The sequence below is a fragment of the Pararge aegeria genome, chromosome 3 (genome assembly GCF_905163445.1).
Source record: "Pararge aegeria chromosome 3, ilParAegt1.1, whole genome shotgun sequence".
In the NCBI taxonomy this organism is placed as follows: domain Eukaryota; kingdom Metazoa; phylum Arthropoda; class Insecta; order Lepidoptera; family Nymphalidae; genus Pararge; species Pararge aegeria.
The window spans coordinates 18,298,867-18,312,787 of record NC_053182.1 but is presented as its reverse complement, the minus strand read 5'-3'; the positions used below and the strand labels follow the sequence as shown (position 1 = coordinate 18,312,787).

Sequence of the window (13,921 nt, the reverse complement as noted above, 5' to 3'; positions counted from 1 at the left end):
TTATAAGGTCGAATTTTTAGCGAGTTTAGTATCATTCCGCGTAGTAGCAGATTATGATTGAAAAATGTTTCCAGTTAAGGCTTAACTAACTAACTAACTATATTATCAAATCAAAAGAAACAAACAGGAGAGAGTAAGTAAATTAATGAACATTAAGCTTAATTTGCTATACTTCGCGAAAAGCACGCGAATCTGTATGGTGTAATTTATAATTTCTTCAACGTTTGTACTCCACACCAAACAGATCTTTGGCAATGTACTCTCTACGCACGTTTCGCTCCGACACCGGAGCATCCTCAAGAGATGTTGCATTTGAAATGAATAAATTTAAATTATTCATCTCCTGAAGATATATATTATGAAAACACCATACATATTATCCTGCTTTTCGCCGAGTCGATATTGAAAATTAAGTATAATTTTCCATTTCGAGTGTATTTTGAAAATTAAGTTTAATTTTCAAAATACATTATGGAATTGCACAAAGTAACGCCTGCTTCTATCCAATAGAATAAGTAAACGCTTGCTCGAAGAACTCTGAGAACAGATCCGAAATTTAGGAAAAGATCTATTTTTTAACATACATAATCATCGCGTGAGATGTAATGTGGGTACCTATACCGTGCTATGGGTTAATTAACAAATATAATGAGTTCGATACTAAAGCAGCTTTTAGTGCACATTGAATAATAAATAGTCGTATTCCATTTAAAAAAAAACACTAACGATATAAATTGAAGTCACATAATATTTTTAAAAAGCTCTTGTGTATACGAATTGTGACACTTAATAGGTGAGAGTACTATTCTTACTGAGTATCTTCGGTATTCTATATCAATGAATTCAATAAAACAAACGGGCGGGTCCGACGTTTTTACAATAGACGCTAACATATTTATTAAGCAATAAATTAGCCGTTAAAGATGTCATTAGCTGTGTATGTATTCCCATTTGGTTTGTTGTAGACTTTCAAGATTATTCTTTTAGTAATAAATATCAGAAGTCCTAAATTAAATATAGGACTTCTGATATTTATTAGCGGTTTCTTTTGCTGAAATAAAGTGCCTAATATTGCCTATTTCCAGTTTTTAATAAACTAGGCATTGCTCCTTATTTCTATCACTAGTGTGTATTAGCCTACCCTAGTTTGAAAAAAAGTTATACTTCTTACTATAACTTTTTTCCATATAAGTTTGTCACATCATCCTATCAACCCATTACAGGGCACGGTTCTCCTTCCACGATGAGAAGGGCTAAGGCCGTAATCCACCACGCTGGCCTAGTGCGGATTGGTGGACTCCACACGCCTTCGAGATCAATATGAAGAGCTCTCAGGCATGCAGGTTTCCTCACGATTCGAACTCGGCCCACCGAAAGTGCAGCCGAAGCCCTAGCCACTAGGCTATCACGCTGCATTCGTAATAAATAACTCAATTTTCAGGAAAACGATTTTGGCCTTCGTTTCTTTAAGCATGCATATTTGAGAAATATTCATAGTTGCAATCGTAAGTCATAATCGCTCTATTTCTTAATGAATATGATGTGATAATGAATGGCTACCTAATAAATAAGTCCGATGTCAAGATAAAATCCCGCAACAAATAACGCAGCGTTTAATTTGTCTGGCATATAATATTTATTATCTATTGTATCGAAAGTGTTTCTATGAATCTAAAGCAAGTTTTACAAGAGCCACATTTCACCTACGCGAGGAGTGTAATAATTCAAAAAATAAACTTGTCATCGCATAACGGCGTGATAGTTTTTTATTGTCACAGTCTTAATAAAGAAACAAGGGGTATCTGCTTGTGCTTTGTCAAGATTCATGTTTACTTTTTCCAAGCTAATACTGGCTGAACGACTTAAAGTTTTGTATGAATCAATGAATTATTATAGAGCTGTAATTGTGTATGAAAATATATTTCACTCAAATATAGAGTGACATCCGAATAACATGGACAGTGTGTATGTTTCAAAAATTACTGTTCTAACCACGAGTTAAATAACCACTAGGCGAAAAAATAATTCAACGGATTAAGAATTGATTGACGGAACCAAAGGGCAACAATCGCCTGCTGCATTCGAAGACCTCCCTGGTGCAGTGGTGAATGCTGGGGCCTTCTAAGTGGGAGGTCTGGTTCAATTCCCGGCGGGCACAATTTTAAAGCGGTGCCGCCAAGCGATTTAGCGTTTGGAAGTGATGCCGCGTAGAAACGATGAGGTACCTCATAGAGCCGGTATCGGTTTTATTAAATGGCATATCCGTAACAGGTTAGCCGCAGCCATCCTAGACTGCATCATAACTTACAACCACATTAAATTGCAATCTAGGGCTAACTTTGAGGAGAAAAAATCATTGACATAGATATGACATCTAAATCTATGGTTGGTATGAGAAAAATAATTATATATAACCTTGACTAATTAATTGGATATTGTAAGAAAATTTGCCCCAATACATAAATATATTTATTAATGTCTTGAGACGATAGCTTGCGTAATGGGTACTAAAATAGCTGATTAATATTTTGTGAATTGAATACATAAATATTTATAAAATACTAGCTGATGCCCGCGACTTCGTCTGCGTTTGATTTTGTTTTTTGATGTGGCATTAAATTTAGTTGTAGATGTAAAAAAAAAATCAAGTATTCAGTATCGCTAAGCCTTAAATGAGGGGTTTACTAGTGTCCGCTGAGGAGTTCTGTCCTATATCTGCAACCTAAGTTTGCGTAAAATTAAACACATATTATAACCTCTATAGTACAAAAATAATTATTTAAATCGGTTATAATTTTTCGGAGTTATGGTGTAAAATCGTCAAACACTCATTCCCTCTCCCAAAGGAACCGAGCTCAAGGTCGGGATAAAAAGTATCCTATATTACTTCTAACACTTCTAAGAACTCTGCGTGAAAGCTTAACAAGCAAACTTACATTGACATTTATAATATTAGTAGGGATAGGGATATTATATATATAAACACCAAAAGGCACTAAAAACATTGACGTTTATCATACAAACATTAATATAATAATAATAAAGTTGTGAGAATCGAACCCTCTTAACCTTGGGCTCAGTAAGCAGGGCTACTGCCCACTGTGCCAAACGGCCGTCAAACATGGTAGCCCGTGTATAACACAGCCAAGTTCATTTGTCAAATAGATAACGAGACTTACGAGACATGTTGCGCATCGAATATTTAAATGCCTTTGAGAGGTACAAGGGAGTCGCTCGACAAGGGTCTCGGCTGGGGACCTTTACTGTCTCTAACAACGCCCTACATGTAGACACTAATCAAATTATGGATTAAATGTACGTATTCGCTGATTAGATTATGGCCGATTAGTTTAATTCAGTTTGATTTGCTAATATGTTAATAGTAGGTTGGAATATATAGAGCGTCCCATTAATAGTCTCAGACGAAGTCGCTTTGGGGTCCGAGAGCGGTCAGATAGTGGTTTTAGATCGTTCATTCGACACACTTCGTTCGATAGGAGCGCTCATAGCACAGTAGGTAGGGTAAGACTTCGACTTCACTTTAGTGTGGGCGAGTTCGAATCCCAGCACGCACATCTATCTTTTCGCTAAGTGCGATTACGTTTTAAGTAATTAAAATATCACTTGCTTCAACGATGAAGGAAAACATCGTGAGGTAACCTGCATACCTGAGAGTTCTCCATAATGTTCTCAAAGGTGTGTGAAGTCCACCAAACAGCACTGGGCACGGCCCACGTGGTTCCACCACGGCCTTAAAACCTTCTCAATGTGGGAGGAGACTCGTGTTCTGTAGTGGACCGATAATGGGTTGATATGATGATGATGAATGTGGTACAAGCTACCCTGCTCTGTCATTTTAAAACCCATTGGCGGCCCACTATGGGGCATTGTCTCCGAATGAGAAGTGCTTAGGCTGCGATCCACCACGCTGCCCAAGTGCGGATTGGTGATTAACTTCGCCTGCATGCCAAACAGTTCTTCATAACGCTCTCAAAGGTGAGTGAAGTCTTACAGCCCGCACTTAACCAGCGTGGTCGACTATGTCAAAGTCAAAGTCAAAGTCAAATATTTCTTTATTCAAATAGGCAAATAGATGGCACTTTTGATGCGTACATTACATGTAAAATATGACATAGGAGTGGGTTGATGGCGATAAATAAATTCGTCAACTTAAAACTAAAGCTACGAGGGTTCCAAACGCGCCCTGGTCTAAGAAGAAGCCCACAACAAACTAAGCCGGTTGTTTTTTTTTGTTATCACCATCTCACATTGTCCTTTAAAAACTATTAAAGAAGCAACCTGGTTAGAGCAATAATTTACACCCAAGCATTTCTATCGTTGACGTAGTCCTTAATACTATAATAGGACGTATCTATAAGCTTACGTTTAATACAAACTTTGAACTTTTTCAGAGACATCTCCAATATATTAACTGGTAATTTATTGTAAAATTGTATACAATTTCCTTTAAATGAATTACTTATTTTATGTAGTCTAGTATATTGCACTGCAAGTTAAATGGCCTAAGCTCTCCTCATTATGAGAGGAAACCGGTTGCCTGGAGTTGACCGATAAATATATAATATAATAATAATATAAATATACTACGACAATACACACATCGCCATCTAGCCCCAAAGTAAGCGTAGCTTGTGTTATGGGTACTGAGATAGCTGATGAATATTTTTTTATGAATATAATACACATAAATACTTATAATATACAGATGGACACCCAGACACTGAAAAAGATTCATGTTCATCATACAAACACTCTCCAGTTGTGGGAAATAATTAGTTGAAAATGATTATATGTCATATTCATCAACCTAGATTGAAGAACTACACTGGTCGTATTTTTTTAATTTTAAACATTTCAGAATTAAACAAAATACATACCACTATGACGTCACACATGTGTGGCTAATCAAATAACCGATCAGTTGAATGAATGAGCTGATTTGATTCGTTTGAATAGTAAATGTGTATGCCGTACGCTCTAAATGCTTGAAGTATAGTGCTTCTTTGACCTAGCGTGTTCCTAGTACTAGTCAGGGCCGGTTTAATTATTTTAACCCAGATTTGTTAGGCTATTAGTTTATATTGATTCACTGTGACCTTACTCAACAGTGGCGTGTATACAGTACAACCACTTTTATAGATTTCATCGACAATATCCGCTAGCGCAGAAAAGTGTAAGCTACTGTAGCTTTGACTAAAACAATTACGAAATTAATGTAATAATATACATTTTGGCGGCTAGGGTTCCGATAACCCGATGGACAAAGGCCGTAACACGAACCGAAGTAGCCGCAAAAATACGCAACCGAAGCCCTCCGTTATTTAAATTTGGTAGGAAGTAAGTAAGCGGTAAGCATTGTACCACTAAACCATGTAAAAAAACTTCACTTAAGCTCGAAGGACCAAAATGTTGTGTATATACATGAAAATGTTGTGTAGAGATATTGGACTGTATAAAAGATTATGTATTGAAATTGTGGTAGATGCACTGAGACCGCCGATGCGTGAATGCTAGTGCCGGCCACGTAAGTCACGCTCGCGCCGCGGATCGCGGAACCCGCGACCCGCGGACCGGTTTCGATGCATACAAGTGGCATTATTAAACAAAAATTACTAACCGGTTAATGAAAGGTTTCTATGTGTGAGCGTTGACTGGGTTGACTGACCGATTATGTTCGCGATGGGCGAACTTGCTTAGGCTCGCATTACTTTGAATCAGAACGAAACTATCACGGAACCGGTTTAACCTCATTAAATATAGGTTATACCGAAGCCAGTTACTAGTTTTATTTCTACAAGATCTGATGTGGGTAATAAATTTTTAAATTGAGAGACACTGAAACCTAGAATATCTGTCCCTTGTAGGTGTCACTGTCGTAACTTCACTTAAAAGGGCGGTAAAAAACTAGACATCTTAAACAAACATTGCAGTGCGCGATGTCTTGAAAATATATGGATAATGAGAGTTTACCATTTAAAGGTAGCAAGCAGCAGGTGTTTGCGATAGTTATTGCGACTGGAAAATAAAATTGCATTCGTAATAGTAACAACTCTGAGCAGGATTAAATATAGAAAGGAAAAATCATAGAACGCGCATGTAAGGGTTTGATTCTTTTTTAAATTGTTTTTTTTAGCAGTGCAGTGACGTCAGATCAGTACACAGTTGTCACCGGTGTTGTGAGTTATAAATACTTAAGGGTAGGCTTTTAATAACTCTTACAATGTCTATTCTTAGGTTTTTTTAAATTTTTACTGGAGATTTTCTTTATTTTATGTCATCTGCATACCCTGTGCATACCCTGTATGTACGCCACTGAACGGTCTGCCCAACGTGGTTCCCGTTAGAAGAGGACTTTAGTCTGGCTATTTAGATTGTTCATGTTGAAAATATTTTTAGAAGTATTGAAGACAGTGATTTTTAGGTGGGTATTTCGCTGAGCACCTACGCGAAACCACGGTTCACACAGAGTTTTTTTTATTTAATTATGAATGTCACAATATCTAAAGCGGTTTTTATTTTTTTATTTTTATTCCACTACAAGTTAGCCCTTGACTGCAATCTCACCTGGTGGTAAGCGATGATGCAGTCTAAGATAGTAGCGGGCTAATCTGTTAGGGAGTATGGTAGTCATGTCCCAAATCGGTTTCTACGGGACATCGCACCGGAACATTAAATCGCTTAGCGGCACGTTTGTGTCGGAAGGATGGTAACTAGCCACGGCCAAAAGCCCAGTGGGCAAGGCTTTGGCTTCTCTTTGGGGGGACGAACGACTTCGATTCTACCTTTTTCTTTTCGGAGTTATGTGCGTTTTAAGTTAAAATATCACTTACTATTGAAGCAGAGATAGCCTGTGAAGTCTACCAATTCGCACTTGGACTTGATGGACTACCGCTTAAACTCTTTTTATTCGGACATCAGACCCGTGCCCTGTAGTGGGCCGGTGATTTGTTGCTAATGAATAAATATCCCCCGCTGGGCATCGAACCCGAGTCCTCCCACTTGCAAGAACGCAGCGCTCACCACTGCAACAGATAGATCGGCACCCAGTCGAAAACCTTAATAAAAAGGAAGGAAACCTTCTACATCCATCCATAGTAGTGTTGCCCAAATTCAGTCTTGGTCTTGCAGTCTTGGTCTTGTTCTTGCGTTTTTGCAAGACCAAGACCAAGAACAAGACCGCGTATTTTTAGCAAGACCAAGACCAAGACTGACCGTGCAAGACTTGAGCAAGAACAAGACATAGCCTGCAAGACTCTTGCGTCTTGCAGCTAGGACTTAGCGCTATTTCACGGAGTAGTTAGGTGTAACAGTTCGGTGTATAGGTAGGTAGGTACGCTTAGGAATTCTATGAGACGCAAAAAACTATATCAAAGAATATGAAAAACTGGACCTATGCGCATTACGACTAATACCATAAACATAGCGAATAAAAAAATATCTATTAAAATCAAACTGAGTGCATGCATAGTTATGTTTTAACCATCGGCACTTTGATAATGCGGCATCAAAGGTTTTGTACTTACTTCTCAAAGAAATTTGCCGCTTTTCGGAAGTACATGGTTATGATACACGCGCCGGCGGCTTCTTTTGAAATCTAAAACAATCGTTGCCGCCGCGCCGAAATCATAACATTTGACACTATTCATGCAAAATAATTTCGAATTTTAAGAGTACCTACAGGTGTTCCAAAGAATAAATAAGTTTCAGATTGGTGATTTTAGATTGGTGGAGGACGCATGAGACAGAGTATCCGATTTTATCGAAAATGGCCCGTGATTTTCTCTCAATACCTGCAACTTCAGTACCTGCTGAGAGGTTATTTTCTAAAGCATCATTAGTAATTAGAAAACATAGAAATAGGTTAAGTGATGAGTCAGCCAGATGGTTACTTTGTATTAATTCTTGGTCAAAAGAATTGATATAAAGTATCATAACCTAATGATAAAGCTGTTGATTTGTGTTGTATTTTATTTTTTATTCAAATAAATGATAAATCGTAAAACTCTTTTATTAAATTTCTTATAAGTTGAGGGTTCAATCTCTTTCTAGACAGATAAGTATTGTTCTTTAAAATACAGTCAAGTTATTGTAATTAATTTGTTTTTTTACATGTTTTAGCAAATGTAAGCTTATAAATCATAAATGTTTATTAAGAAACAGTTACTTCCATGGAAAACGACATATAGGTCAGTTGATTTTTCGAATTTCTTATCAAATCTTCAGTTATTTATTAATCTGCTTGATCTTTACTATGGCTATGTTAATTCAAGCTCACAATGTTCCAATTCTAATACGTTTTTCTAAGATTTAAAGTAAACTTTAATAAATAGTAATAGACTAATAGGTAATTGCAAGACTTGCAAGACTCTTGCTGCAAGACCAAGACCAAGACCAAGACTGGGAGCGCAAGACCAAGACCAAGACCAAGACCAGGTGTATTGGCGCAAGACCAAGACCAAGACTGGCTAAGTCTCGTCTTGTTCTTGCATTTGGGCAACACTAATCCATAGGTAATATTTTAACCCTTTTCAAGTGGCGTCTTTCTCGAGATTATTCTTTTTTTCATGACAGAGGTGGAATTGTTTTCATTCTTTATTTCCGTATAGCCATTCACACGAGATTTGCCATTCAATTTTAATAAAATGATGAATGATAGGATGATTTTCACAGCAATATATCTATCTATCTAGTATCTAAAATAAAGCTGAAGAAGCGGTGATAGCACAGTGGGTAGGAGCTCGACTTCACTTTCAGGGGGCCGAGTTCGAATCCCAGCACGCACCCTCTAACGTTTCTAAGTTATGTGCGTTTAAAGTAATAAAACACTGTTTTTAACACTCAACATGAATAAATGTATTTTCATTAAAAGTACAACCTTGTAACATGTACCTTATTACATAGCTTTAAGACTCATAATCGAAGACATTTAATACGTGTGCTTTATTTTACTACACTTGTGTTTTATGAGAATACCAATTAAGTTATGTTTGTACCACACTGCAAGTATACATGTCGACTCAAAAACTGACACGGTTCATCCGTGTAATGCAGATTTTCTTAGGGTACAAAGCATACATTGTTTTGCATTGTTTTAAATAAATAATTATTACCTCCTATTTTATATAATTGGTCACAATTATGTGAATAATTAGACGTATTTACTCCATTTATGTCTACTATAAAGACATTAGCTTTTTGATTTGTTTTATACATAACAGCTTAATGGTACGCCTTACGCGATTATTGAAAAACTTAGTTTGCCACGTGCGATTTAATTATCACACATACGTCGCACAATAGTGTCATAATGATCTATTTTTAGCTTTTCTCTTTATTTCATTGCTGGCTTACCTTTCTGCCGGACTGCGATTGGTGGGCCAATGGCGGTGCGATCAGCCGCAGCGGCGGCGGTGCCGGCGGCAGTGCCGCCAGCATTGGCGGTACTAGCGGCACAACACCCCCCATGGGCAGGGCCACCGCGAACTTCTGCAGCCCCATAGTCCACGGCACGAACCAGCCGCCGCCCGCCTGCATCGCACCCCCGCCCCCGTACCACGCCAGCTCGATCACCTTCCGACCAGCCACATCAACACCACCACTGCACTATCGACACTGCCACATTTGATCCTAGTATGAAATCACATTCACATGTACCTGCGGACAATGGAAAATAATTGTAAATAATTTTATAAATTTAAAATGATTAATAAAAAAATTCGGAACCCACAGGATTCCCTCCACTCCACTCCACTCCCTGGCAATCGTGACCTGAGCACTTTGCCGAAACTAGTATATGTTTTTCTATCAGTCGTAATGCAACTGTTTAGCGCCATCTAGTAGGAAACGTTGTAGTTTTGATCTACTTTATATGTATATTCTAATATACATATAAAGTAGTATACCCAGACACTGCAAACATTCAAGCTCATCACACAAACATTTTCCAGTTACAGTTACGCATTAGTGGGAATCGAGCCCACGACCTTGCACTCAGAAAGCAGGGTCCCTGCAAACTGCGCCAATCGGCCGTCAAAATAAAAAGGAGCCTATGTTCTTTTCCATGTCAAAGGCTACATGCACCCCAAAGTTCATCCAAATCCGTTCAGCCGTTTGTTCATTATTGAGTAACAAACATCCACACTTTCCAATTTATAATGGTAGTAGGATTAAAAAAAATGTTTGCCCCTAACAGTTTGAGGATATGGTCGTCATATTACTTATATATCACAGCTGAATGACAAATCCTTATTTCCTTATTAAAATAAAAAATGCGACAGTGTGTTTGTCCTTTCTTTGCGTCCTAACTTAGCAACTAATCAACTTGATTTTTGGCATAGAGCTAGTCAAAAGGACGGAAAGGAGCATAGACTACTTTTTATCCCCGGAAAATTAACGTTTCCAATGGGATTTGTGAAAAGAACCCTTATAAACGCGGGCAGCAGCGAAGTTAGTATACTATAATAAATAATATTTAATTTATAATGCTATTAGATCACAACTGTGCCAAAAACACAATGATTTTATCAAGATATTAATTTTAGGTGTGCGAAACATAACCTCTGCCACCGAATCACAATAATACAAAATATATTTAACATTGTTAATATAATATTAACCCATCATTCATACAGTCATACAACATAGCAAAAAGAAATTAAGTTTTAACGTAGACGCCGCGCCGGCTAAACGAGAATCACAAATAGATTATCATATAAACATTTTTTAACTGGAATATTTCCAGATTATGCATACAGCCGGCCGTCGAACATTTTTCCGACAGCTTCACGGTTAACTAATACGCTCATTTATTTTGAAACGTGTCATCATCAAGTGACACCAAGGACGTCGCCTGTCTACGTACCGAAACGTATAATTTCCACGCCAATTTACCATTGACAACTAGTGCGCCCGCCACGCCACGTTACTTTTGTCGTCTTACGATTATGTGCAACGATTGCTATAATTATAGACACAATACGAATCGTTAGTGTGCATATTTCTGGTATAATTGATTGCTTCGTTTGCGCTTGCCATGCTACAAGTTTCAAATGTAATTGGGATCACTCGAAAAATCAAATACGTGTTCTTCGTTATAATGAGATACGTAGAAGAACTATGAGCGTGTCGTAGTGGAATAATTTTTGTCATTAATAACGTGATTTTACTTGAGTATTATCTTCGTTATTATAATAATAAATATACTACGACACTAGACACATCGCCATCTAGCCCAAAAGTAAGCTTAGCTTGTGTTATGGGAACTAAGATGACTGATGAATAATTTTATGAATATTTATGTATATTACATAAATACTTATAAAATACAGATAATTATTTTTTTATAATTTAATTATTTTATTATTACATAAATACTTATAAAATAACACCTAGACACTGAAAAACATTCTTGGTTATCACAGACACATTTCTCCATTTGTAGTAATCGAACCCACGGAATTGGACTCAGAAAGCAGGGTCGCTACCCACTGCGCCAATCGGCCGTTATTATAACCATTTGAACATTACGTGCTGTAGGGGGTTCCAAATACCGCAGTCATGTGCCGCTTGGGTCCAGCGGGACAAGTTTTTGGGGTCCCAAGGTGCTGGCATGGCGACGGTAGTCAAATTATATCAAATGAGTCACAGATTTTAGTTTGCAACGTTACCATTCGCATTTTTTTTGATGATCTGTAGGAGTTGGAATCTGATTAAGGATAAATGAATTGTTATTCATTTATTTAAGTGCTTTTATCTGCACTTGGAGAAAATATCTGTTTAATTCGTGATAAAATAAAATTAAAACAAAGTCTACATAAACAGTATTTTTATTATAAATGGATTTTTTAAAATTAATAACTAAGAAAAATGTAATTGAAACTTTTTTTTCCTATCAAAACATTTTACTTAGTCGAGTTCAGCGTTCCATTCAGTAAGAAATTTGGTCAAGAATAATATGTTATTTTTAAGTTTAAAAAAAATAACAATTTAAAAGCGATGCGAAAGGACTACGTGCCAAAGATAACTTAGTAGAACGTAAATATCTTCTACTTAACTCTAAATCTCTTAACCGAATATACAGTAGTTCTATGAAGTGCTAAGCTGCAAGTTATTTATAACACACTGGTGAAAATAGGTAGAAACGTTTCCACGTATCAGATTTACGCGATATACACAAATGCTGATTTCTCTCGGCACACATAACTAATGTATTTGTCGAGCGATACTTCCCGATCGCAACATGTGGATCATTATCTCGCAGATCAAAGGAATTCCGCGTAAAATCCGCCTTTATCGAAGCGGAAAGCCAAGGAAAATTGTCAGTTACACGCTTTCTGGTGTGTAAAGGGACGGAGACGGCGGACTCGTTGAAAAAAGCGCAATCAATTATGCTCGAGCGATTGTATTCTCGAACATTTCTAACAATCTTTTTTTTTATTCCATTATAAGTTAGCCGTTGACTACAATCTCACCTGATGGTAAGTGATGATGCAGTCTAAGATGGTAGCGGGCTAACCTGTTATGGAGTATGGAAGTTATATTAAATCCATACTCCTAATCGGTTTCTAGGCGACATCGTACCGGAAAACTACAAAGCTTAGCGGCGAGTCTTTGTCGGTAGGGTGGTAACTAGCCACGGCCGAAGCCTCCTACCAGACAAAAGAGCTTTGAACTAAGCGTAAGTTGTCTGGAGGAGATCGCTTAAAGCGATAAGACCGCCTTTGCGCATCTTATATATATGTATTTTATGGTTTTTGTTAGTTCTTGTTTTCACTTTTAATTTGTGCAATAAAGACTTTATCTATCTATCTATCCTTTTTTCAATTAATTTATTTGCACACATTAAGGTACAATTGGTGTTATAAATAGTAGTACACGAAGTGCCTTCCAAAAATCTTTAATCATTGATGTAATTATTAATAATCTGTATCAATATGTTCACATTGTTATTATTTTTTTTTTAAATCTTTGTTATTAAATCAAATAAAGTCTTATTTTTTTTTTTTAATTTTTAAATATTATATCTTTATATGTATACTAACTTAACGAGTCTAATAGTACAGTTGCTTTAACAAGCTCCTTTATTTTATTTTTCAGGGATGAAATATACACATGTTTTGTCATGTTTTGTTAACGGGTAATAAGATAATAATAAAACCAAATAATATTTGTAATCAAAAATTTGCAATGACCAGTAATAAAGTTTACCGGGAGAGCTGGCAGACAGTAATCTCAATATTTCTAATCGTTGCTAAAACATGAGCTAAAAGAATATTCTAATAAAAACACTATCTTTATATATATATTTCTTGTGTGCGTGTGTATGTCACTGAACTCCTCCTAGACGGCTGGACCGATTTGAATAATTTTTTTGGTATGCGTTTGGCTGGCACCCTGGATGGTTTAGATTCACAAATCAGCCCGACAGATGGCGCTGGGGTCAGCTAGTTATTTGTATATTAAAACGAAACTTTGCTGGTAGTTAAGAAGTGAAATCAAATTTAATATAACTGCCTTGTGGTGACGCAAAACTATTTAATAGTAACATACAATATTCCTAAGTGAATTCTAAGTTTTTCTAAGTAGTAGGATGTGATTGACATAGTATCCTACTACTAATATTATAAATGAGAAAGTTTGTATAGATGGATGGATGGATGTTTGTTACTCTATCACGCAAAAACCATTGAATCAATTGGACTGAATTTTGGAATGGAGATAGATTCTACCTTGGATTAACACATAGGCTGCTTTCTATCCCGGGAAAATGTACAGTTCTCGCAGGATTCATGACAAACCAAAAAACGGCGTACGAAGCCGCGGAAAACAGCTTGCCCGTCATAAAATTATTCATCAATTTTATTACTTTGTAATTATTGCTGTCTGTATTCCTAAAGCCTTC

At 36.8% G+C, this 13,921-nt stretch overlaps 1 protein-coding gene across 2 annotated transcripts in view; it reads right to left on the bottom strand.

Annotated features, from left to right (window-relative positions):
- Positions 1-13,921, bottom strand: part of LOC120637264 (RNA pseudouridylate synthase domain-containing protein 2-like) — a 236,133-nt gene that overhangs the window by 88,946 nt on the left and 133,266 nt on the right. For both annotated transcript variants that reach the window (XM_039909015.1, XM_039909017.1), the window contains exon 2: positions 9,373-9,675. In XM_039909015.1, coding sequence (XP_039764949.1) covers positions 9,373-9,555 — 183 coding nt within the window. In that variant the 5' untranslated portion in view covers positions 9,556-9,675. The remainder of the gene's footprint in view (positions 1-9,372; positions 9,676-13,921) is intronic.